At 46.8% G+C, this 24,311-nt stretch overlaps 1 protein-coding gene across 3 annotated transcripts; it reads right to left on the bottom strand.

The window, feature by feature from the left end:
• Positions 1–679: 679 nt before the first annotated feature.
• Positions 680–18,853, bottom strand: nfatc2a (nuclear factor of activated T cells 2a). Of its 3 annotated transcripts, none has more exons than XM_035159072.2 (10): positions 18,351–18,853; positions 15,553–16,474; positions 15,247–15,415; positions 12,798–13,000; positions 12,546–12,718; positions 10,687–10,827; positions 8,860–8,915; positions 8,603–8,735; positions 7,797–8,510; positions 680–2,581 (listed from the first exon to the last, which is right to left on the bottom strand). In XM_035159072.2, exons 1-10 carry the CDS (start codon positions 18,406–18,408, stop codon positions 2,526–2,528), a joined length of 2,625 nt encoding a protein of 874 aa, XP_035014963.1. In that variant the 5' UTR covers positions 18,409–18,853; the 3' UTR covers positions 680–2,525. The 3 variants fall into 3 exon arrangements, with proteins under 3 accessions (XP_035014963.1, XP_035014961.1, XP_035014962.1); XM_035159070.2 differs by lacking the exon at positions 18,351–18,853 and adding an exon at positions 16,850–17,727; XM_035159071.2 differs by lacking the exon at positions 18,351–18,853 and adding an exon at positions 16,850–17,724 and having other exon boundaries at positions 7,803–8,510.
• Between the last annotated feature and the right edge of the window lie 5,458 nt (positions 18,854–24,311).

Genomic DNA, 24,311 nt, shown 5'->3' on the forward strand with positions numbered 1-24,311 from the left:
CCTGCGGGCATGCGAGGCCCCTGTTCCTTGTTGTTATTTGTTGTCCGAGGGAGGATCGGCGCTGGAGACCGTGTGCACCGACACGTGTGCCCGTGTAAACAGCTCGACGGGACCAGGTTCCACCTCAAGTCCTGAATATTTCTATGCTGCTTTGATTATAAACAAACATGTCGGGTCTCCCAGGCCTGTCTCTTTTCCTGGCTGGGGACGGAGGGAAGAGAAGCGTTTGATGAGTCACTGTCTGCTGTGAGTCCAGTAAATTTCAGTTTTCCTCTCACATGAGCCACCGGAGTGAGAGGAGACACGTTCGGCCTGTTTCTATGGCACCAACAGAACCCGTGTTGTTGGTGAAATTCAATATTCGATTCATTTATTAATCCATTCATTCATTATTTATACTGTTTATCCTCTGAGGGCTGCAGGGGCGGCTGGAGCCAGTCGCAGCTGACATTGAGGGGGTCACCAGGTCGTCACCAGGGTCGACGCACTGAGACTAACAACCACTTACAGCTACAGGTAATTGAATTTGGACGGTGGAGAAAACCCACAGAGACACGGGGAGAACATGCAAACTCCACTGGTTCAGAACCAGAAGCTTCTTTCTGCGGCACGACAGCTGTTGATTAATTTAAAAAGCATATCTGCTAAAGATGATTCATTAAAAACAAGGACAACTGACTCATATGTGGTTATTATTTATTTCTACTTTTAAGGATACAAAAATAGCATGAGACAGACTTTTTAAAAGGTGGCACAAAGTCGCGTAAGACTCAAAATGAAAACAAATACAGGACAAGCTATCGACACGGAAAATAAAATAAGACATTTTTAATAAACCCTTCATTGCCAAAGACTTCTTTAAGGACTGTAAAATTATAATAATAATTATAATAACAAATGCACGAACAAAAATAGGGGAAACTTTAACAAGTTTAGGGTCACGCAGATCACAAATTCCCTTCAGACAAAAAACAGAGTTGTACATTGAAATAAAACATATGAAAGATATGATGACTGAATTATAAACAGATAAAAGATGCATAACATTCCACTTAAACTTTAACAATCACACTTTGTGTCATATATTTACAGAAAAGGGGACAAAAAAAAAAACCGATTTAATATATAGATTACATTCAAGAAACGTCAAATGCACTTGTGCTGTACTGGCTCAATGAGAAATACCATCAACAGATCAATATCAGCTTTGCTAATATTACAAAATATAATCTTATTATCAAATAGGGTCCATATTAAATATTAAACATTGAGATTCAGTCTTATATTTTGTACTTTTTCATATCACTTTTGTTTTCTTTTATAATCATATAAAGGGCACTTGGCACTTTTTAAAAGGTCCAATTCACTCAGTGAAATAGAACAAAATATTACAAAAATATGTTTTTCAAACTGCTGCTCTTCATAAACAAAGCACATCGGGAATCCAGACTGTGCGTCGCTGTGGTGCCGACAGAAAATAAAATCTTTACATGACTTCGACTTCCACGACACTGACGTTACAAGGTGGACTGCAAATCCAACGCGACACACAATTTACACAACAGCACACACACAGCATAAGCTTTGGATATTAAGATGTTATGACAATCAGCAAATACGAATAAAATAGACAAATACAAGTTGATTATTAAAAAGAAAGAGAAAGAAAACCACCTTTGAATCTTCAGCTTTCAGGAGACAAACTTCAGATGTGAAATGATGTTAAACACGAAACAACTGGAGCATAGAAATCGTTTAGAAAATGTCACCTGAATATAATGCAATATATATTTTAGGAATATAAAATGGTACATTATTCACATGACTCAATATTATATAAAACAAAGTAATAGCATTGAGCCCCTCTCGTTGAAAACAGTGCATATTGGGGGCGTCACTACAGATTTATATGGTTAAGGCAGCGTCGCGGTTCACTTTCAGAAAACTGCACTTAAAGATTGAGATGATCAGCTTCATGTAAAAACTGCAAAGTTACACACAAGAAGAAAAACAAACAAATTACACACTTTGTGCAAAGAAGAATTAAAGATGTTTTTGGTCACGAGAAAAATATTTGATATGTCGTATCTGGGGGGGGGGGGATCTTTTTGGTACGATACAGAGAAACTGCTGCATGAGCTTCATTCACGAGTGAGAGGCGAACAGTGGCTGCTGCTGCTGGTCGGGGGATTTATTAATTTTTAATTTTTTTATCTTCCTTCGTGAAACAAAGTGGAACCTGGAGAGGAGACGAACAGAATAAGGCACATTCAGCCGTGTGTTTGTCACTGAGGGGGTTTGGAAACCTGCAGGAAACACTCAGAGCTGAGGTTTCTCCGTCTGTGGGTAAAGACACGAGGGAGAAAGGGTCTAATTGGTGTGTGTGTGTGTGTGTGTGTGTGTGTGTGTGTGTGTGTGTGTGTGTGTGTGTGTGTGTGTGTGTGTGTGTGTGTGTGTGTGTGTGTGTCGGGGGATGTGTTGTCGTCATCTCCTGCTGCTGGACTCTGGCCTCTCTCTCTGTGTCTCTATGTCTGCCCTCTGGCCTGAACGCCCGTCAGATCCTTCCTTATGATCTCGTTCACTGCAAAGCAAAAAGACAACAGAAAGATTAATATCCAGTGTTTGTCCTTTGAAAAACCTTTCACGATTCTAAAAGATGATAATCATGATTCCACACATTTCTGCAGACGGAAACAGCATCACGTGCACTGCTGCTGCCTAACCACTAGAGGTAGAGCTCTGCAAGTGCGTGCAAGTGATTACTTCCTGTTGCTCAGATCGTGACGAGTGCACACACACACATCAACAGAAGAGGAAGAGCGTTGAAATGGAAACTTTCACAGTGTCACGTTTCTAAAAATAGAGTCACGACGAGCAGGGGGGAGGGGGGTTGGGGGGGGAAAAAAAAAAACCTTCCTCGTGCATTTAGAAGAAGTAACAAATGTGGGGATTTGAGGAGGAGTAATTCACTTTCCTCCACCTGATAACGTGTAAACTCCAGGTTTCCAGTGTTTACTCTGTGTTTGTGTGTGTGTACGTGCCGATAGAATAAGTGGAAGTGCAGCTGCCCGCCGCCGCCGCCGCCGCCGCCGCAGCTGCTCACACAGTCAACACTCGGAGTGTCGACAGGTAGTTCTACATTACGCAGGAAGGAACGCCAGCTATGTGTAATATGTCATCCCTCCAGATATGCCACGCCGCCTGAGTTGGGCTCTGGTGTTTATCCGGGAGCGCGGGGCCTGGAGGCCTACGTGTGGGGACTGTGTACACTGGAGACGCTATAGGCTGGTGCCACCACTTCCACCGGGCCTCAGGGAGCTCATTAGGCCCGATGAGTAATATAAGTATTTCAAAGTGGGCCAAAAAAGCTTTTTGCCTGCAAACATCAGGAGGGCACATCGGGTCTGGGAGTTTGTTACCGTGGTGACGGGCAACAGTGGAAAAATGTAAAATTAAAAAAATGTGTATGTTAGAGTCTGATTAATGGGTGAAAGAGGAAAAAGTGTGAAGATATTAAAATGATTTGGTGGCTGAGCTGGTTCACGTTTGGTTCTGGGCAGAGTTTTGATTGACATGTCAGCGAAGGAAAAGGGCGCGACTATTAAAACACACGTGAAAGGAAATCCGACGCCGTCTCAGATCAGATAACACACGTGTCACCTCTAACTTAGCTTCATGTGGAAGAGCAAACATGTCCCTTCAGGAAAGTTGCAAGTTGATATTCAAGTTTATAAAGCACAAGACAATTCGGACCAGGGGGGGGTAAATATTATATCTACCTTTTAATTACGGCAGTAGCTCCCACACACACACACACACAAGTGCTTTGAAATCTAATGAAGAAATCACACAGAGATGCTCCGGCAGCCAACAGACCGATCTGTGTCTGTGCTTCTCGAGCTGATGGTTTGCAGATGTGTGCAGGAGCAACACTGAGCACATTTTACGGCCCCGAGCGGCGTCCGAGAGCCGCGGCGGCCAAAACCGGGCGCGCTCAGCTGTCGTCACAACACCGGCGTCCCTGTTTATTTTAGTTTGTAGTGGAATTCCCTCTGACACCTAATTCCTGAAAGAAACTTTCATCTCCCCAGCGGTGTCCACTGGATTTTTTTTTTTTTGCTTTCCCTGAGCATAAAACCAGCTCAGAGGAGCAGCAGGAGCGCCGCAGCGGGGGTGGGGGGTTGGGGGACAGACAGTGGGGCTTTGCTGAGTCTGATGAAGGGTTGGCACGGAGCGGCTATTTGAGGCTGGCGGAGGGAACACTACTCTCCTCAGTATAGGTGAACGTCTGGCTCCGGATTCTGCACCAATGAGCTGCTCTGTTTGACAAACCGACGGCGGGAGAGGGGGAGAGAGAGAGAGAGAGAGAGAGAGAGAGAGAGAGAGTGGTGACTCAGTCGCCTGCTGCAAGGGCTGGGAGGTGTGTGTGCGTGTCTGCAAGTATTTGCATGTTCGTACAGTGTGTGTGTGTGAGAGTGTGTGTGTGTGTGTGTGTGTGTGTGTGTGTGTGTGTGTGTGTATCGATCGTAATGAGGCTGCAAACCACAGAGACACAGGAGAAGGTAACTGGACTGGCAGCTAACCGCCAACATAACCACTTTACCCCGTGTGGCTCATTTTTGTGTCTTGAAACAATCGTCACACACGACCATGTGTCCATGTTGTTCATATATTAGTCTCTCTCTCTCTCTCTCTCTCTCTCTCTCTCTCTCTCTCTCTCTCTCTCTCTCTCTCTCTCGCTCTGAATACAGAATGAATCCATCTCTCTCAATGCCAAAATATATTCCAAATTTTTGCCACGGTTAATAAACGGTTCCAGCTTTCAACAACTGGGTATTTGATTATATAATACAAAACATATATATGTCAGGAGGTTCAGTGAATTCAATAGAAAATTATTATTTATAAGCTGAGTTATTAAAAGGAGATCATGTGGAATAAGCATTCATGTCTAAATGTTAAATATGATAAAGATCTGTTTGGAACTTCTGTGTTTTTTTGACTTTTTCAGTCAGAAACTAATAAATTATGTTCATGGTTTCATCTGATGTTTTGAAACACTTGAACTCACATCAGTCTGATGAAAACTACCTGAAATGACAAAAAAACATCTTTGAAATAAGTTATTAATTGTGTAGTTTGACTTTTTTTAGCTTGATCCTTGACCCCGTCTCCTCAAAATGACATAGCAGCCGATCACCAGGGGGCGATCAAGATGATTACGCTTCAATTACACCTCTTTTTGGGGGGGTTTGTGTGTTTGTACGTAACTTTACACAGAAACAACTCTGCAGATTTCCATGAAACGCTGCAGAAGGACGTGGTGCAGTTTCTTTTCGGGGGTCACAACATCGAGGATTTGACCCCTCGTCTTGGTACCGTTGGAGATTTGGAGCTCGATCTCCGACGTGCTGAAATAGCTCGTCCGTTGTAAATGAAACGACGACGAGTGTCTCCAAACAGCCGTCACCGCTGCGGCCGCGGCGCCATCTGGATCAGTCGTACTCGTGTATTTGATCAGGCCTTTCAAATGGCCTGGAAGTGAGCTGAGACTAATGCGAGTCCACCGGGCTGTTGCTATGTGCTTTATCTCTCCTGCCCTGCTGATCTCGACCTGCTGGAACAATTTCCCCTGCTCCACTGCCTCTGGGCTTTATTCCACACCCACTAAATCTGTCACTCGCTTGCCTTTGTAGAAAGTGCCAGTGGCTCCTTTTTTTCCTTTTTTGTTTCTATGTGAAGCGACGCCTCACATTGTTGATCTTTGTGCTCCCACGTTAGAGCAAGTTCCCTGCGTGTATCTTCAGCGAAGCAGATCAGAGTAAACAGAAGCAGGTTCGAGCGGCAGCAGGATTCATGGGAACTTGGAGATTACAGCCGTGGGAGAGATTTTCGATCCCGATACACAAAAAAAACTTTCATTTAGCCCTCGTCACTGAGGTCGACACAGTTCAGGCAGATGTGTGACAGTTACTGACCACAAGTCTGCGACGATACCAGGATGTGGCATCGCCCCGTCTCCAGAAATGACTGCAGACTGAAAACACACGAGTGATAATGTTTGACGGTCAGAACCCAGATGACTGTTCTGCGGTCGGGATCATAGTTCAACACCGTTGCTCTCAGACACACAGGGAATTTTTTATCTTTGAAAAAAGGTGGTTTTGAATATCAGGAAGTTCCCCGCTGACATGGAGTATCACATAATGGGTTTTTAAGAATATGTATTTATTACTTTAAAATAAAAAGCTATTACATTTCTCCGTCTTTAAAGGTTTAATTACGACATCTTGGGAATTATTGGCATTTATATAATTATGTATTGGCTGATGTATTAGAAGGTTTTTACTCCTGAGTTGGCCCCAAAAAGTCCATATTGCTTTTGGCTCCGGTGCAAACACGCTGCATTAGTTTCCATAAACAGATTCAGCTTAATCTAATTTGTAGATTAATGTGTGAGGCCTCGACTGAGAAAGAGACGTTTGCTTTGGGCCGACACACAAACCCTATTTCCTTTGGGCTCTGCTGAGGTGAATGAAATAAATCTGAACGAAGATGCAGAGGCACTTTGGGGAAAGCGGACTGACCTTCATCACCTCTCGATAATAGGAGAATCAAACCCGAGACACCGAACCACTCCTCCTCCTCCTCCTCCTCCTCCTCCTCCTCCTCCTCCTCCTCCTCCATAATTCAAACTGTTGATGTTTACTGCCGAGGCAAACCCGGCAAGTTCCATCCAAAAAACACAAATTCCACCGCTGGCCTTTTTTCTCAGATTAATTGTTTCCATTGAAACACAGACACACAGACACACACAGACACACACAGACACACACACACACACACACATTGCCTTTCCTTTTCCTGCAAAGTGCCCTCCACCCTCCTGCTATCTTACCGGGATCAGGCTGGATTTCTGGAGGAGCGCAGCTGCAAATAGGAATTTCTTTTGCCAGATTGGCAGGATCCCGCGGTCGGAAAAGAAGCTAATCCTCTGGTGGGTTCCCCCACAGAATTGAGGGGCGTAAGGCCAAGGAAAAGCCCCGGCCAACTACAACAAACAAAGAGGCTTTCCCCAGCTCTCCCAGGCAGCCCGTTCCACTGTTTGACAATGGTTGCCATGGAAGTTGTTTTTCATTTCATAACAGTGTCAACATGTCCAGGCGGCCGGGAGAGTGACACTTATTTCTCCCTCCCTCCCTTGTCTCTCATGCCAGCGAGCGAGAGAGATCATTTCCTGACGTGCGGCGCTGCCAGACGAACCCCCGCGACCGGCAGAGCGGACGCCGCCGAATGACAAACCGCCTCTCAACCTCACCTGACTGACACCGGCTCCACAGAAGAAACACATTGCATCACTTGGTTTGATGTAATGTGCGGGACCTTTAACTGCGAAACAAGGAAGAGCCTCAACCTCTGGGCTGCTGCTGGATGTGGCCTGACATTAATTCAGTCAGAGGGTAATGAGGTTGACAAGCACAAGTATAAACACATGACTCAGAATCCCTGTTATTTCCACCTTGAGTGGAACATAACTGCACCTCCTGGCGAGGATTGTTTTAACAGTGTGGGCTGTGGCTTTGTTCGGAGCGATGCTATAGCGCGTTAAGGAGGTGGTGCAGATAATGTAAATATCCTTGAATTGTTCTTCAGGAGACTTCACATCTCTGTCATCCGTCTCTCTGACGAGAAGAAGGGAGCTACACACACATCCATCACTTTGCTTTCAGCTGATGGAGACACGGCACACACCGGAGCGATCCCACTCACACGGAGAATAAAAGCAAACAACTTACACTCACCATCATCTAGGTAGGCCTGGTCCAGGTTCTCCTCTTTGACCGTCACCCTCCTCTGGCCGTCGCCCGGAGCCTCCATCTCCCCGGCGCCGGGGGGAGCCCGGATTTTCTGCGGCGCCTTCTGCATGTAGGGCTGCTGCTGGATGACGGTGGGATAGTGCTGAGGGTGGGTGGCGTCGGCCTGAGCCTGGGGGGGTGTGGGTGAGTGGTCGCTGGCCGACCGAGGGGAGTAGCCGTCGCAGTAGATGATCTGCTGGGAGTCGGGCTGCGGAGCGCTGAGAGGCTGAGGGTCTCCCCCCCGGAGCAGGTGGTGGTTGGTGGGGGAAAACTGGATGATGGAGGGGTGCTGGCCTGCACCGATGGGACCTACAGACTGAGCCGGGGAGCCGGTGTGGACCAGGACGGACCGGTGCGGGTCGGGCATCATCCCTCCGGTCTGCTGATAAAGAGTCTGGCTGCCGCTGAGACTCTTGCCCCCGCGGGAGTAGACGATGGCCGGGCTCTGCTGCTGGAAACGAGCGTCCTGGCTCGGGAGGCTGGAGCTGAGGCGCTGGCAGGAGGCCATGCTGGACACCAGCCCGTTGTCCGGGTGGAGGACGCCACGAGGGGTGTGGTAGTAGGGATGAGGGGACAGGCCCAAGATCTGAGGCACGGCGAAGCCCATGTGGTCGACTTCATACTCATCTAGAGGCTCTGTCTTGATGGATGGAGCTGGAAGAAGAGAAATCCATGGCTGTAAACATCTCACTGTACATCTCATGTGTTCTCATACTAATAAAAGTGTGATATCTAAGTGTCCTTACAGGCCAGAGGAGTGAAGGTGAAGTGCTGAGGCTGGCTGCGCTTCCTCTTGCCGTTGATGACGTAGAAGTTCACTTTGACCGAGTGGCAGGCGGACGTGTCCCGGTACGACGGCAGCTCCACAAACAGCATGCTCTGCAGGACAGGGACAGGACCTCCGTGAGGTTTGGACTGAGCCACTACACCCCCCTGACAGCTGACGTGTGTGTTACAGGCATTATATGAGTGTTTAGGGAACAGTGTGGTGTCGAATACGTACAGGCTGGCTTTTATCTTTGTCCACTGTTGCTTCCATTTCCCAAATTTGCTGCCCATCTAGAAGGAAGCAGAGAGTGAAAGTGAGAACCCGATCTCAGTAATTATCTCTGCAGTTAGACGGAGTGTTTCAAGATGTACGAGACAGAAAATGCTGATTCCAAACCGAACGGAGAAACGTCTTCATTTGTATTCTCAAAAGAACATTTTAGTTTATTTCAAATACGTCATTCCCCGTGACATTTGTTTTAGAGTTCAAACGGAGAAAAGGCTCTTTGTGACACTTTATCAGTTCTCAAATCACTTCCTCTTACACCATCGAGCACACCTGAAGGCAGCGAAGACCTCAACACGTCCATCAATCACGTCTGTGGACGACACGCCCGTCTCCACTCACGGCGCCGACAAAGCAACAAACACCTCGATGGCGACGACGTGACGAGACTGCGACGTCGCGTTCACACGAAAGCTGTCACTCGGGTGACAAGGCTGAAAACCGAACGTGAGGAGTAAACTCCACGTGTCCGAGCACACGACTCGACACGTGCTGCAGCGAGTGTTTGTGGGAAACCCTCTGTCAAACTGCAAATTACAAACACATGGCTTAAATGAGTCAGAGGGAGGAAGGGGGGGATTCCAAACATCTCGCCAACTTCTAAACTTTATTTTTATGATCAACTCTCTCCACCTCTCCGGCAAAACACGGTGACTTCGGCTTTCTTGGCGTTTGCGCGGGATCTGTTTGCGTTTTGTTGCAACCCTACTCCAAGGGATACCCCGACTCTTGTTCTCCCTCCAGAGATAATTGTGTGTGGACGTGGAAAAGGGGGGGGGAGCGGAGGCCTGAGCAGGCTCCACTTGGCCGAGGAAGCTTTCCTCTCCTCCGTTGCAAACCCCTCCTCGTCCAAGCACAAGAGCCAGGGGATCTGCGGGCCAGAGGCAGCTGCGTCTCATTCTGAGGGATTTCACAGCTGCACCCGTCCAGAACTCGGTGTCATAGAGAAACTCTCCAAAACAATGGCAATCCCTCTCCGTAAGATTTATTTTTTTCCGTCTCTGTCTTACTATCCATTACTGTGGTGTGTCGTAACACGGCGGCAGGGAACCCCGAGCAGAAAGAAAGAAAAAAAAAAAAAGCCGAAGCAGCCGGGGCGTGCAGGTCCGAGCTTCAGTGGAGGAGGCCTGTGGAGCGCCGGTCTCTTAAAAAAAGTTTAAGTTCTCAGACGGCTGTGGAGTCAGTGAGTCACGATGTAAAAAAAAGTATTTTTACATAACCGTCCATCGCAAAAGAACATTTGAGCAGCAGCACGAGGTCGAGACGTGCAGAATATAGACGTGGTTTTGATTTACAGCAGCTGATAGAATCTCTCTCTCTCTCTTTGGGGAGGTTCAACATTCAAGTGGTTAAAGGTCAGAGTGATATCACACCAGTCGTGGTTGAATCACTTCATTTTGATTAATACGTTTGAGCAAAAGGTTTGAAAAGTGAGACCTAAAGGTAAATTCTTCTGCGTGAGTCACGTGCACATGAAACGACGTCGCACGTGACAAGTCGAACCATCAATCACACGACAAAGGATCCACCTGAGCCTCCGTGACGTCTCCTCACGCAGGTCAGGGAGGAAGAAGAGGGTCAGGAGGAAGTCAGGCAGTTATCGTTCGGATCATGCAAATAACTCCATCTATACAATGATGGCGGTGAAATAGGAAACTCTGCAGCTTGTGAGTCACTGACGGTGACGTTATCTTGTGCAACCGCAGAGCGGGAGTTTCACAGATGGAGTCATGGGTTTGGTTCACAGGGAATCTGCCGTGTGTCGACGCCACTCACCCTGAGTCTTCTCCGTAAAAATGACCTTGGAATCGGAGCTGAAGTTCTGCCCAGTCAGGATCATCTGCTGGCCGCCGAGCACGGAGCAGCTGTCCATGTCCTGCTTCTCCACCATGGGAAGCTCGTGCGCTGAACGCTGAGCTGCAGGGTGGAAACGAGGAGTTCATTCATCAAGTCGGGAACAAATCAACATAGGAAACTGTTTTAGTAACAGATGAATTTATTTTCCTGCAAAAAATAGGAAAAAACTGTGAAAGATCTCGATATATTTTCACTGTAGCCTGAACAACTTTGAGTTTTAAGCAGTCGGTTGAACAAAAAACTTCGAATCCAGGTATTTACATTCTGTCACGGTTGTTTCTGACGTTTTAAACAGACTCAACAATTCGTTGATTCATGAAAACAACAGAGATATTACTCAATAATTAAAACAAACGTGAACTGCTGCATTTCCAAAGGTCTCCGGTCTACGCTCTGAACCGGTTTCTCACCAGTGACACGGCTTTACAATAAAGGTGAAGCTGAGTCATTCAAAATCCTCACAATCAGTTTGAGCAGAAACACAAACGTAGTGACTCACAACACGAGAGAAGCGATGTGGGAGTGTGAGACAAACACTTCACACTGTGATGCAATCAAATAAATACTATCTACTGTAAAGCTTTAAATGTTAAATCTGCACAAACTTGAATAAAGATCCATAAGATCCAAATGTTGAAATGTTCGTCAGGCAAAACATTTTGAAGTGTGCAACCTCCAGTTCTTTATATTTCAAAGTCAAGGTAAACTCTATTATCCCTAATGGGGGGAAATTCAAATACATTTGGTTGTACCAAAAATATCAAGGGTTTGATAACGTACATTTTTTTATATATATTATCAGGTTTAGAAACTTTCACTCCCTAATATCAGCACCTACAAGTCCACATTGGCCTAAATAAACTCCATTTGATGTAAAAGGTGAAGTATTTACGAGTATAATAAATACTTCGTGTAAATCCTGTTAGTGTAAACTCTCTGTGGCACAGGGCAGAAAGTATTTCTGCAGAATCAGAAGCAGATCAACAGACGGATGAATCCGACAGGACTTGCTGCAGCTCTGCAGACGCAGGGATCCCGAACAGAGCGGCTCCCTGTTCCTTCGCTCGCTGAGGCGAACTGAGGCGTCGACAAACAAACGCTGTGACCTTTGAACACGTCTGCGGATGAAACCAGGAGGAGGACGACACCAGCGTCTCCTCAAACACTCCATCATCGACGCGACAGATGCATCGCAGGTGTCACTGGGAGCAGCTTTACGCCTGATTGGTTTTTCACTGGCGGCGACTGTTAATTTTTTTACGACACCCGGGGGCCGTGAGCACAGTTCGGCCCTTTTCTGTGATCACAAACCAGATGGTCAATTATAAAAAAAAAAAAGATTATATTCTGCGTCGTGTCTTTTTACAATGACAGGAGCTTATTGCCCGTGTCACTGATACGATGAATCTGGACCCGGGTGTCGGGGCCGAGCGAGATAAAGAGGCCTTGTTGTTTGAGTTTTGATTACACCTGGTGTTTTAATAACTCTGTGTACACACACACACACTGATGTACCCAAACACACACTTTACTACTGCATCCGTGTACACACAGGTACACACAGCGCCCGCCCACTGGATGGACGCCCTGGAGGCATAAAGACGTCTCTGTGCACCGGACTCTGGACTATCAGCCCCAGCTCCACACTCATTTGAATGCGGGTTCCTTTTTAAACGATGTTTATTTTGTATAAAGTTTTGTTAACGTGATGAAAACTTCAGCACATTTCATAAAGACGCCACTGTGGTGCGAGGTGTTTTCTATGTGTGGTTTCTTACAGCACTCAATGGGATGCGAGGCCACTTGCAGGGAGACGTGCTGTCCTCCGGGCTGAGGTATGTGCACACGGAACACAAGACGGACTCGGGTGTTTTTCCGGCCCACGTCCGTCTCGCCCTTCCTCAGCTCGATGTCGGCGTTCCTGAGCTTCAGGATCCCGGCACAGTCGATTCTACGACGAGGAATTCAAGATATAAGCACCGACGACCACAGCCAATTTATAATCTTCAAATAATTACGATTAACCTCACATTGCTTTCATGTTGTTCTTTGGCTCCAGGGGGATCTCCAGGACTTTGGTGCCGTTGATAATCTTCTCAAAGCTCGTGGTCGTCACAGTCTTGCCGGTGATGCGGTGAACTTGGTAAAAGGCGTGAGGCTTGAGGATGCGATCGTCCGCTGTGCCGATGAAGATCTGCAGGGCGAGAGGCTCCTTCCCTCTGTAACCATGAAGCTGCGGGACACAAGAAACAAACTGCATTTGCTTGGCTTCACTTTCAAACCCCTGCTGTTGGTAACACAGATACAGTTTTGTGTGACGGAAATGTTTGTGTAACTTTAAACTGGTTGTGCTACTCCACTGCCTCTTGTTCCAGCTTTGCATTTCCAGATGTTGTTTCCCCCAGAGGTGGCTAATCAGTGTCAGACCCACGTGTAAAAGCACGAGTCTCCCCTCTACAGCCCCGAGCAGGAGCCAGCGCGGAGCTCACATCCTGCAGAACGTGCTCTAAGTCTTTCAGAGCTGAAAGATTTACTCAAAAACTGACTTTGACAGCCAGCGTGACACATTTGGCATCACACCACTGTTAATGTCCTGATGCAGAAACGAAAAAGTGACGATGGGTGAAACTGTGAACTGGAGACACATGATGAGGTGAAACCTTTAACCTGAGAGTTCCTCCTGAGGAAACCTGCAAAAACCACAAAGCATCGACTTGCATCTAAATGCAAACAGTGAAGTGCACAACCTTTATCACAGAATAAAGTGGGTGCAGGGAGGCGACGCGAACACATTACTCCAGTTTAACTCCGGAGCAAAACCTAGAAATATGGTTTCTTATTTAAAAATGTGTTGTTTTCGCAGCACTGTTTGATTTTCCATGTTTAAAAAAGGTCACGGGAAGACACTTCCCCTTTAATCCTGATCAGCGTAAAAAAAACAGATGATCCGACTGTCACACTTCACAGAGGCTGCTGGATGTTCACAGAAACCATGGCAACGTGAAGCATGAGCGTGCTCGGTCCTTTTCCAGGCAGCTGACTGACACACACAGGGAAACGGAGGGAGGCGACTGCGAACGCCCCGCGGGCCATGTGAGCGGCCGGCCGGTCGCCATGGCAGCGGCAGGAGCAGTGAGTCATGACAGAGACCAGTGTAGGAAAAGTAAAGTGGAGAGTGCAAGGTCGCGTAGAAGAGAGCAAGGAAGGAAAAACATAGAGAGCAAGGGGAGGAGGAGAGGAGGAGAGGAGGAAGGGAACGACGAGGTGAAGGAGTGCAGCCGTGGCCAACCGGGCCTGACCATCTGATTGGCCCGGGCAGAGCTGACCTCAGGGCGAGGCCTTTTGGGGATCGGGCAGAAAATGGAAAAGGAGCGAGGGAGCGAGGGAGCGAGCGAGCGAGGTGGCCGCCGGTGTCCCTCAAACCACCGGTGCTCATGGAATACATGTCAAAACACGAGAGGAAAACTTATTTCCAGAAATAATGGTGTGAAGGATCCAGGTCCAGGAACTCAAAGTGGTTTGAAACATGTAAAAGGCTTTTTGGCTTTGGAACGACCGACCTGAGGAGATGAGGCTCAAAGAGTCTGGACTTTTAAATCACTTCTTCAAACCCATTTTTATAGACTTGATCTCATGTTTATTAATCTTTTATTGTGATATTAATGCATGTTTTTTCGACCACCATTTTCTTGCTTTGCTGTCAAAGCACTTTGTAAACTCTGTTTTTATTAAAGTGCTATATAGATAAAGTGGATTATTATTATTTAAATAAAGGTCTTTTACATTTTTCAAACCACTTGTTGTGCCTGGACCTGGATTCTTCAGGCCATTATATTTCTTTTCCTCAAATTTTTTTTAAAACTTTGACATGTTGCCATGGCGACAAAAAAAAAAGGGGAAATTGAACCCCCAGTCTCGGACGACGTAGCCCAACATAACTTCGTCACGGCTAACTTCAACATGCTGTGTTTGAATTTCATGTTGTTTTTTTCCCCACCAATCTACAATTATCTGAACCGCAGGCGTTAACTTTTTACAATATGTCTCCAGAGGCTTTGAATCAGCTTCCTGGTGCGAGACCCACAGTCAACAAACCGGCGTGTAAGAGGAAGTGAGCGACAACACGGACACAGGCGTGTTTGTGTGGTCAGAGCACACAGCAGCGGACTATTTTAAGCTGGGGGGGCAGGATTTAAAACAGGAATCTGAGAGCCTGTGTGCTGCCCGCTGACCCCAGTTCAGCTCTGAGGGTTGTGACGAGGCTACGGGGCGGTTACACTGCGTCACATGTCTGGGGTTGGGTCGTCCTTTATGATTTGTTTGTTTGAAGAAGGGAAAGTAACTCACTGCGGGAAGCAAACCGCATCTGCTGAGTGCATAATGAGATATCATCACATGTGAGGCGTCCCGGTCTGAGGGGGAAACACCTGACGACGTGACGCCACCTTGACTGCACTGACACACGTTTCGGGGTCGTACCTGCACAACCGGATGTCCTCCTGTCGGGGCCTTCACCGCCCCCCGGCTTCCCTCCGTCTCGTAGTGGGCTCTGTGGTGCGGCTTGGGCTGCACGTCGATGTGCAGCTCATACTGGTCGGTGCGTCTGGGCATCGGCCATTCCAGCGGAGGGAGGGAGGCCACAGGGATGCTGCAGATCGTGACGGGACGCAGAGGAGAATGTAAATCACAAAAACTGATCAAGATTATGAGCAAAACATCTGAGTTTATCTTGTGTGCGTGTGTGTAAACCAGCAGCTATGAGCTCTGGTTTCCTGATGGGTTTACCTGCAGATGCTGGAAACCAGCGGCTTGGACCAGATTGGGGGGATGACAAAGAAAGGCTCTGCAGCAGGTTTCTTTATGTCCTGATCGCAGGAAACCAAGAAGTTCCCTTCCAGGTGGTTCTCTGGGTACAGGGCGTACACCTGGTTGGACGTCTTGACTATCTTAGTGGGCACCAGGCCTGGCTGACCGAAGCCGTTCATGGCATCGACGAGGCTGCTGTGTGTGTAGTGGGCACTGATGTTGTGATCTTCATGGCCGCTGTGGGGGGAGGGACTGCGGGAGCGATGTCCAGGGACCAGGCCTGGATTCCTGTACATGTCGTAGGTGCGTTTGCCCTGTGGGGAGGTGGAGCGGGAGCCAGGTCTGGAGGAGGGCGAGCGCTGTCCCAGGCCGTCCTCGACTAGGCTGGTGCGAGGAGAGGTGCCCGGGGAGGTGCGTGGGGAGCCAGTGTGGATGTTCTGCAATCGGGGGCAGAGGTCTCCGGGGTTCTGGCCGCTGCCAGGGGACACACAAGGGGACGTCCAGGGGGAGTAGTTCTCCGAATGCCAGCTGGCGGAGGAGTTGCTGCTGGCGGGACTCAGGCACAGGGGCTCGCGGTAGGCGAGGTTCTCATGGCCGGGGACGGTCAGGGTGGGTCTGGGGCTAATGTTCAGGTGGTGGTTCTGCAGGGAGTCCCGACCATGGTTGTAGTGCTCACGGGAGGGTGTGATTTCAATCCGCGGGCTCAGCGCCAGGCCTGCGGGCCGGGTACTGTCCAGGTAGTTTCTGGCCTCCTGGTTGTCATAACCTGAGAGAACCTCAGTGTGGTGCCCGCCGTAGGGGGGGCTGCAGGACTTGATGCCGTACGGGGAGGCCTCCTCCAGGGGGAACGCCTGCTCCGACTCCGGGCTGAGGACTTTGTGGGATGCAAGGTTGGGGTCATCTGCAAGGGGGGGGGGGCAAAGATACAGACTTAGCACAGACATTTTAAAAAGCATAAATGTTGTCACAGCCACAGATTGTTCACATTATTCCATAAAGACACTGACATACACGTCTCTAACTGACAACTGTACTTTTTTTTTTGAATCATTAAAAACTTTTCCCTTCAGATGTAAAACGCTTCTTCGTGTGGACTTGTCCTCATGTGGGGATCAGGTGTCAGGACCCACATCATGAAGCGGCTCACGTTCACTTCCTGTTTGTCTTTCTCGTGCATCAACACAAACAAACACGGATTGATTCAAACACAACGAATAACCAGCTCGCGGAGTTGAGTCAACTCAGTTCGCCTCGAAACACAAATCCTGGGACAAACCTGCATGTCCTCCAGCGAAGTCGCTGCCGGGCGGCTCATATTCAAACAAGTACTCAAACTCCAGGTCGTCATCGGGGTAGTGGACTCGACTGAGCTCTTCCTCCAGGTCTTTCTCGTCGTAAAAGGAGCTCATCTGTGTGACGGGTTCTGCTCACGGCTCCTCTGGGTTCGGGCGCAGCGGCGGAGACGCGCGGCTGAAGCTTCGGTGGCGCAAACGTGGATCAGGGGGAACAACCTGCGCAAGTGTCAAGTGATGCATCGGTGAAGCACAAGTTTCCTGTTTCGGTTGTTGTCGGAGGAAGGCGGGACTGTGATCACACTTCTTTTTTTTTTGTGTGTGTTGGAGTTCACCCCTGAGCCGGATCGCGCCTCCCCTGAGCCGCTGATGCGTCGATGAAGAGGAGAAGCCAGATACGGAGGTGATGAATTATCTGCCACAGGTTGAACAGGCTCCTGACAGAGAGTGGTGCTGCCCCCGGGTGTTTGACATGTTGCAGTGACACAGCACGGAGCCGAATGAGCCCGTCACCGGAAAACAGCCTCAGCTCAGCTCTGTGCGTAAATATGGTGGATGGAAAAACGTGGACTGAAACATTTACCATTTACTCTTTTCTCTTCCTGTCTTGGACTGGATATCTTCTTCTTCCTCCTCTTCCTCCTCTTCTTCTTCCTTGGCACTGTGAGATCTGGTTCTGCTGAGGGAATCCCCAACTTTACGCACAACTCAGCGCACATAACTTGGGCGTTCCCTCCAGTTGTAGCCTTACACCCACTGGGCCAACAGCCTACTGTAAATGCTCTGTCAGCAAAAACCAACACATGTTCATCATGGAGCTTATAGCCAGCTTTACATCCGTTTACTCTTTTCTGGTAGAGTGTGAAAAGCAAATCACAGATAGTGTAATCGCCACAGGGAATGTGGATAGTAAACATGGCACATTTACATGTTGGACTCGTGCATGTTCATTCACGTGCATTGTCCATTTTAAATTCAAACAAATACACATAACTAAACACAATCACAAAGTTTATAGTCACGTCAAACAAGATAAAACATCTGAGACAGTTAGTGACAACCACACAAAACACTTAATCTGCACCATAGTTGAGTCTTGTGAAACTAATTGAGGATAAAAATCTTAATTATATTAGTTGTTCTCAGTCTTTAAACTAATGTCGGTCATTAAATATGTATTTAAAGCTTAATATAAATCCATACATTATCTTATCCTTGTCCTCTTATCATTAGATTAAGTCCAAAATGTCTCCTGGTATTAGAGATTACATTAACATTAAGATTAGTTGGTTTTAACGACAGAATAAAAGTCAGTTGTGTCTGTTCCTGACCATGTTGGAGTTTCCCTGTGATGTCAGGATCCACCGCAACATCCCAGCCACACAGATGACAGCACATCACTTCAGTCCTGAGGCTAACACACCGCTCTATCAGTTAGAAATCAAATGGGTTGATTACCAGATGATCACAACACTTCTGCAGTACCTTGATCCATCGACCTCATGGTGTGGTACTGCGCCAGCCTCCAAGTCTCTCTGAACATCTGGAGAAAAGTGAAAAAAAAAGCGTGTGGGGGAAATAAAAAAAAAAATAAATAAAATAACCTAAACTGTAAAAACCAAAAAAAGAAAAGTCACTGTCCTCTAACGACCATATCAGAAGAACGGCTCCTTAGTTAGAAAGTGTTGGAAGGAGACGAACAGCAGCCGCGCGTAAAAGTTGCTTTCTGTTCGAAAAACACGCAGCCAGCTCCAGTCAGCTCCAGCAGCGGTTCTGGTATGAAGTCCCTCTTCCTAGAGCTCTATAAGGATTACTTGAGTATCAAGAGCGGCTTCCTTCCCCGCTCTGGGTGTTTATAATGGTCCAATGCTGTAAAATAACGGGATTCCCTCAGTGTTTCCTCCTGTTTGTGCGCCTTTGCCATGGAAACCTGGAGCCGGTCCATGTCGGAGACTCAGGGCTTTCCTGCAAAGCCCCACACTCAGGAATCCATGACGTCTCCGGCTCCTGCGCCAAGGCATTTCTGCGGCTTCTCTCAGACAGTAGCGCACAAGAACCTCATTGTGGGGATGAAGAAATTACTGTAGGACACTGAGAGACAGGGAGGGAGAGGAAAAAAAAGGAAATAGCTGAAGTCTGATTACAGGATACACTCAAATTTACTTAACACACTTTTTCACCAGACTGTCCTGTCCCGCAGTTTATTTTCTAATTTATAAATATAACAAACCAGGGCTGCTAAAAAAGTTTGTTCGGGATTTAAATTTAAAAGTGTCGTGGTTGGTTTTCAAACTTGAATATAGAGAATTTCATTGTTCCCAGCGAGGGAAGTGTCCAAGTCCTCATGGAAACTCGCAGCATCTTCTGAACAAGACAAGCCCACTACATAGTCTGACCCCAGTGGAGTCACGTGGACAAATTCTCCATTGCAATAAAAGTTATATAAGTCTGTATCCAAGGAGGGAGGGATGGAAGGATGAGGGGGGCTGTATTTTCTTCTGATGTGGTTCCCTCACATGAAACTTCATTGTCTGGAGCAGGGGGGGGGTGCGTGTACCTGAGGTCACCCTCACTTTTCACTGTGGAGTCCCACACTGGAGCTTCTTTGAATGAATCACATGAGAATCTCTTGTGCAACTGTGTGAAATGATTTTTCTCGCCGCAGCCCTCTGAATTTCACGGCGAGCTGTATCAGGCTACTTCAAATCCCAGCGCTTCTCCGGTGTCTCCTCATGAATTAGGAGGGAGAAGCTGGAGGTTCCCCATTTTATTTCTAAACGGATAATGGATGAAAACCTTTGGTGGTTAATTCTGGAATAATCTGCTGATAACAACAGGCTTCCCATTGTGCAGAAGGTCACAGATGATGAGGAGCAACTGTCTTTATGCTTCATTTGGGCAGAAAAGCAGATTTGTATTGGGCTATAATTAAATATCACTGTTTTACAATCACAGCCACAGTGTTTCCAGGAAGTCTGAACAAAGTTAATGCTCAAAACGTTTGCTTATAAGTTGTCCAATAAACATTTGATGGGTTCTTCCATCAAAGTTCAGGCCTCATCCCTTCAGCCAGGACGGTGGAAATGGGTTCGGTAGTTTTTGTGTAATTGACCAACAAACATAACATAACCTACTTTTTTTTGACATGGCAAATAACAAGTTCTCGACCAGAGGAGAAGAAAGAGAAGAAAAGCCAAGTTAAACTATGTGTTACTGTTTTAATGCCGTGAATTACTTCCTGTGAGTTTCACCTCTGGTTTTGGCCAAAGAATTTTCCATCTGAACTCTATGCTGTGTCTTCTGGCCTGAAAAGATCCCAGATCTCAAAGTGTGGTGCTGGAGATACGATGTCGGTGAATACAAATGCATGCGCATGAACTGCATTCAGAAGATAGACACCACCTGGAAAACACAAACAAGTTCGGCCATAGGTCTGACACGGCCCAACATCTAACCCAGGACAGGCCCAGATGGAGGCAGGTCATCGGTCCTTGAACCCCTCAAGGGACAAAGACGACTTGGGAAGCATTTTCCTTCCGAATGAAGTCAACTGAGAATCAATTTTCCAAAACGAACATTATGCAAACTTGCTTTTGGACTCTCCAATTAACTTAACAGCAACATGCAAGTCTCCGGACTGTGGAGAAAACCCAGGTAAACACGGGGAGAACATTCAAACTCCACACAGAAAGAATCAGGCCCCGCTAAGGATCAAGAAATTATATATTATGTGTAATTAACAACATTATATCTTGTTCGTTACTAATTGGTGACTTGTAGAGTTGCTCGTTGGCAGGTTTGTACAAAGCCAGTCTGCATGTTCCCCCGTGTTTCCAGTCTCGATGCTAACTTTATATATTTAGCATACAGACAGTAGTGAACAGTCGGCAAAGACCGTTTTATTTCCTAAAATGTCAAACTTTTAAATATACTTCTACATGCAGTTCATACGCAACGTAACATATGACAGAAAATCAGTAGGTTGATAGACAAACATCCTATATGCTGTGTGCTGAGCCCTCAGCGTGGCCTCAGTGACTGATCCTATACATCATCATGTCAGAGCCGAGGCCATTCATAGGAAAATGTGTGTGTGTCTCCAGGGAGGAGGAGGAGGAGGAGGAGGGGTAATCAGAGGATCTGCTCTGGATTGAGACGTGGATTAGTCTGAGTGAGGGAGTCTGCTGGATGAACAAGGTGACTGCAGTGACTCTGTGAACCGCGGCGGACAGGGCCGGCGTGTTGGGGGTAACCGTGCGGCAGCCATGTCTACCAGATGTAAATTCCTCCCCTGTTACGGAACTCTTATGCAACTCAAATTATGAATGAGCAAATGAGAGCGGCACACGCGTAAGAAAGGAAAACTGCCTCCGTCCAGACGGCCGAGTTTGCACTTCCGTGTTTCTCAGAGAAAAACCCACTTTTTCCAGGTTCATGCAGCATTTTCCATCACTGTGAAACAGCTCACTGGCTCGTCTGGGTTAGAGCATTGCCCCGTTCGAGTTTTCCAAGTGTAACATATGTGATTGAGCTTTTAAATCCAAGCAGTGGAACTTCGATGTGGAAATGTTGCCTCGTGTGGTGTCTCATGGAAACTTCTCGGAGGAAACTCAGGGGGCAAAGGGAAGCGTGGACTTTTGATCTGCCTCCTCGGCTGCCAGGTACATCGTGCTTCTCTCCTTCTTCATTAGCTCTGATTACACTTGTTTTTTTTACCTCCTGATGATATTTAGAGAAAGTCATCATCATCCTCTTATCCTCTTTCTCTACTGGCTGTTCCACTCAGGGTGGCAGGGCTGGAGCCTGTCCCAGAATGCACTGCAGCAGCTACACATGAACAGGTCTGTCACACCTAAAGCATCAAAAGGGAATATTATAGTAATACTTTAGATAGTTTAAGAAGTTAAATACCAACTTCAAAGCTGAAATTATATCATTAAAGCATAAAAGCTGTGTCTGAATTCAGGGGCCTCGTCGACCACGAAGACCACGAAGGCCCAAATGACGCCGTCTGGTCTACGGAGGAGGTCCCGCATTTTATCGTTGGCTACTTCAACAGCTGCAGTTACCACAGTTCGGATAGCTAGCTCGTTAGCTTGGTCACCGCCGCACAATGAATCCTGCTCTAAAAATGATCGGGAATGGAAAGACGCATTTGTCAACAGTGTTCGAAGGAGCTGTTCGAAATGTTGTGACGCAATCATTCATCGAACGCCTCTGAAGGAGGAATTAAGAACCGATTAGAGACAAAGTTCGAAGACTGAAATCAAACATCTAGCTAAAGGTCCCAGAATCTCTGTAGCTCACGATTAACATGTATCTTCTTTTTAAATCAAATATTAAATATCCACCTATAAAAATAATGCTATTTTGCATTGTTAACAATTTCCATTCCTATGAATATCCGAATACTTTGCATTTCAGATGTTGGCCACTAGATGTCTCCTGCTTCACTGAAGCCTTTCTCGGTGTTAAAGGTTTAAAGTTTCCACGTCACATTTGTTTAACTTTCGTTTGTTTCACTTAGAACCTTTGTAATGTCACAAATGACAAATCCTCTATCCACAACTCAGACAGAAGAAGAAACTTCTGTGTTCAGCTGATGAAAGTGAAAACAGATCCTCATTGTCCTGTGGTATCAATTAAACACATTCAGGGGAGCGAAGCACATGATCGGAGAATCTGTCTTATCCTGTCGCAGCCTAATTAAAGAAGCTCGTGTTTCATGATTAACAGTCGATGTTAGACGAGCGGAGCTGGAGCTGCTGACACAGGAGTCCAGTGTGGGCAGTGCTGGCATCTCATTGTGCAATAAGGAATCTTATTTCCTTCCTGCCACAACTCCAGATCCCTGGAAAACCTTGCGCTCCTTTTTCCGAATTGTACGAATGAAGTAATTTGTTCCGTCAACATGGAAACTACATACATCCACGCCGGAGGAAACCGCCTGCTTATGTAACATGATTCTGATCGATACGCAAATGTTTGTAGAAAGAATTCAAGTGTCTTAAGTCCAGTGGAAAAGTGGTGGACGAGCTCATGGTTCTTTCCCTTTTCGGCACAGACGTATAAAATCCCAAGAAACAATATCGACTCCGTTGTCAAAACTATTTTCTGTCTTTCCCAGGTTTCCAGCTGCATCCTACAGGATTTCACAACTATCGACACTCTCGGCACAATACGGATGTGAACAAGTCAATATTTGGTCGTCAAAACAACGTGACCTTATTCAGCATTTCGGCTGAAAGAAAAAAACTCATGTCTCCCATTACAATTTCCCTCATAACAACCAACTGCATTTCAGCCTCAACTATCACAAATAATCACTGGTTGCACCGTTTAGAAATTAGTTTATTCCATTTGGAACCGAAGTGATTTGAGAGGGATTTGTTCAGTTGCTGGTGGAGGAATTAACGTCCGTCATCACAGGGAGAGAAACACATCTGCAGTCCGTCTTCAACAGTGGAGGGTGTTAAGAGAATCAAAGCATTCCAGGCCCACAGAGCTATATATAGATCCAGAGGAGGGTGTGTGTTCGTGCCTGTTTCAGCCAGAGACCTGTCACCGCCAAAATCCAGTGTTTACACTGAGCAATAACAATGTGTAGTAAACAATTGATGTGAGTTAGCGCCTTCGTTATTCGGTGTCATTCCAAATCATCCATCAACGGTTTCTGTTGCTTCAAAACAGATCAGTGCATCTAAATATTAACATCTTAAATTCAAATGTCATTCTCTTCATCTAGTACGACAGAAGATTGTTTGTGTTTAAATTGTAAATATGTTGTATATTGTACATTTGATCTATTGCTACAAATGTCCTGTGGGGATGTTTAAAGTACTTAGTGATACTTACCTACCTACCTACCTACCTACCTACCATCGACCTACCTACCTACCTACCTGTCTAACTACCATCGACCTACCTATACTACCTACCTACCTAACTTCTGACATACTTACCTACCTACCTACCAATCATCAACTATCTACCTAGGACAGAAAATGTATTTAACGTGTATTTTGACTTTCTAGTTTGGTCCTATCTGCTAACATGGAGGAGGTGGGGACCTATACTGCAGCCAGCCACCGGGTGGCAACGGAGACACTTTGGCTTCACTTTCATGGATCTGTCCTCTGTCCATCTTTGTATTTGTTCTATGAAACAGACGGAGCTTAACGTGGCAAACGATCCGAGCTGCGTTATTCGACCTGGGGCTAAAGCGAGTGAGTTCATTAGCCAATCAGAAGTGACACAGAAGCACAGCTGACCTCAGACCCGAACCATGTGAGGGAGCTTTCTACAGGAAACTGGCGACGGCCCAGTGGCCTTGTTGATGTGGTCGCCTTGGCCCGAAGGTTGGATATGGATCCCACATGGTTCCATGGTATCATCTGCATGAAGCGCTCCAGTCAGGGGCCTGTGACGGTGCGTCCTGCAGGGTAG

Source organism: Hippoglossus stenolepis, chromosome 6 (assembly GCF_022539355.2).
Source record: "Hippoglossus stenolepis isolate QCI-W04-F060 chromosome 6, HSTE1.2, whole genome shotgun sequence".
NCBI classification, from domain to species: domain Eukaryota; kingdom Metazoa; phylum Chordata; class Actinopteri; order Pleuronectiformes; family Pleuronectidae; genus Hippoglossus; species Hippoglossus stenolepis.

What these genes read in the sequence shown, in the direction of transcription:
- nfatc2a (XM_035159070.2), bottom strand. Translation starts at nt 16,982, where the DNA reads ATGAGCTCCTTTTACGACGAGAAAGACCTGGAGGAAGAGCTCAGTCGA. An exon ending in GAGGACATCCGGTTGTGCAG is followed by an intron (nt 13,001 to 15,246) that starts GTACGACCCCGA and finishes TGTGTCCCGCAG; the next exon opens with CTTCATGGTTACAGAGGGAA. An exon ending in TTTTACGGAGAAGACTCAGG is followed by an intron (nt 8,916 to 10,686) that starts GTGAGTGGCGTC and finishes GCTTCCTTCTAG; the next exon opens with ATGGGCAGCAAATTTGGGAA.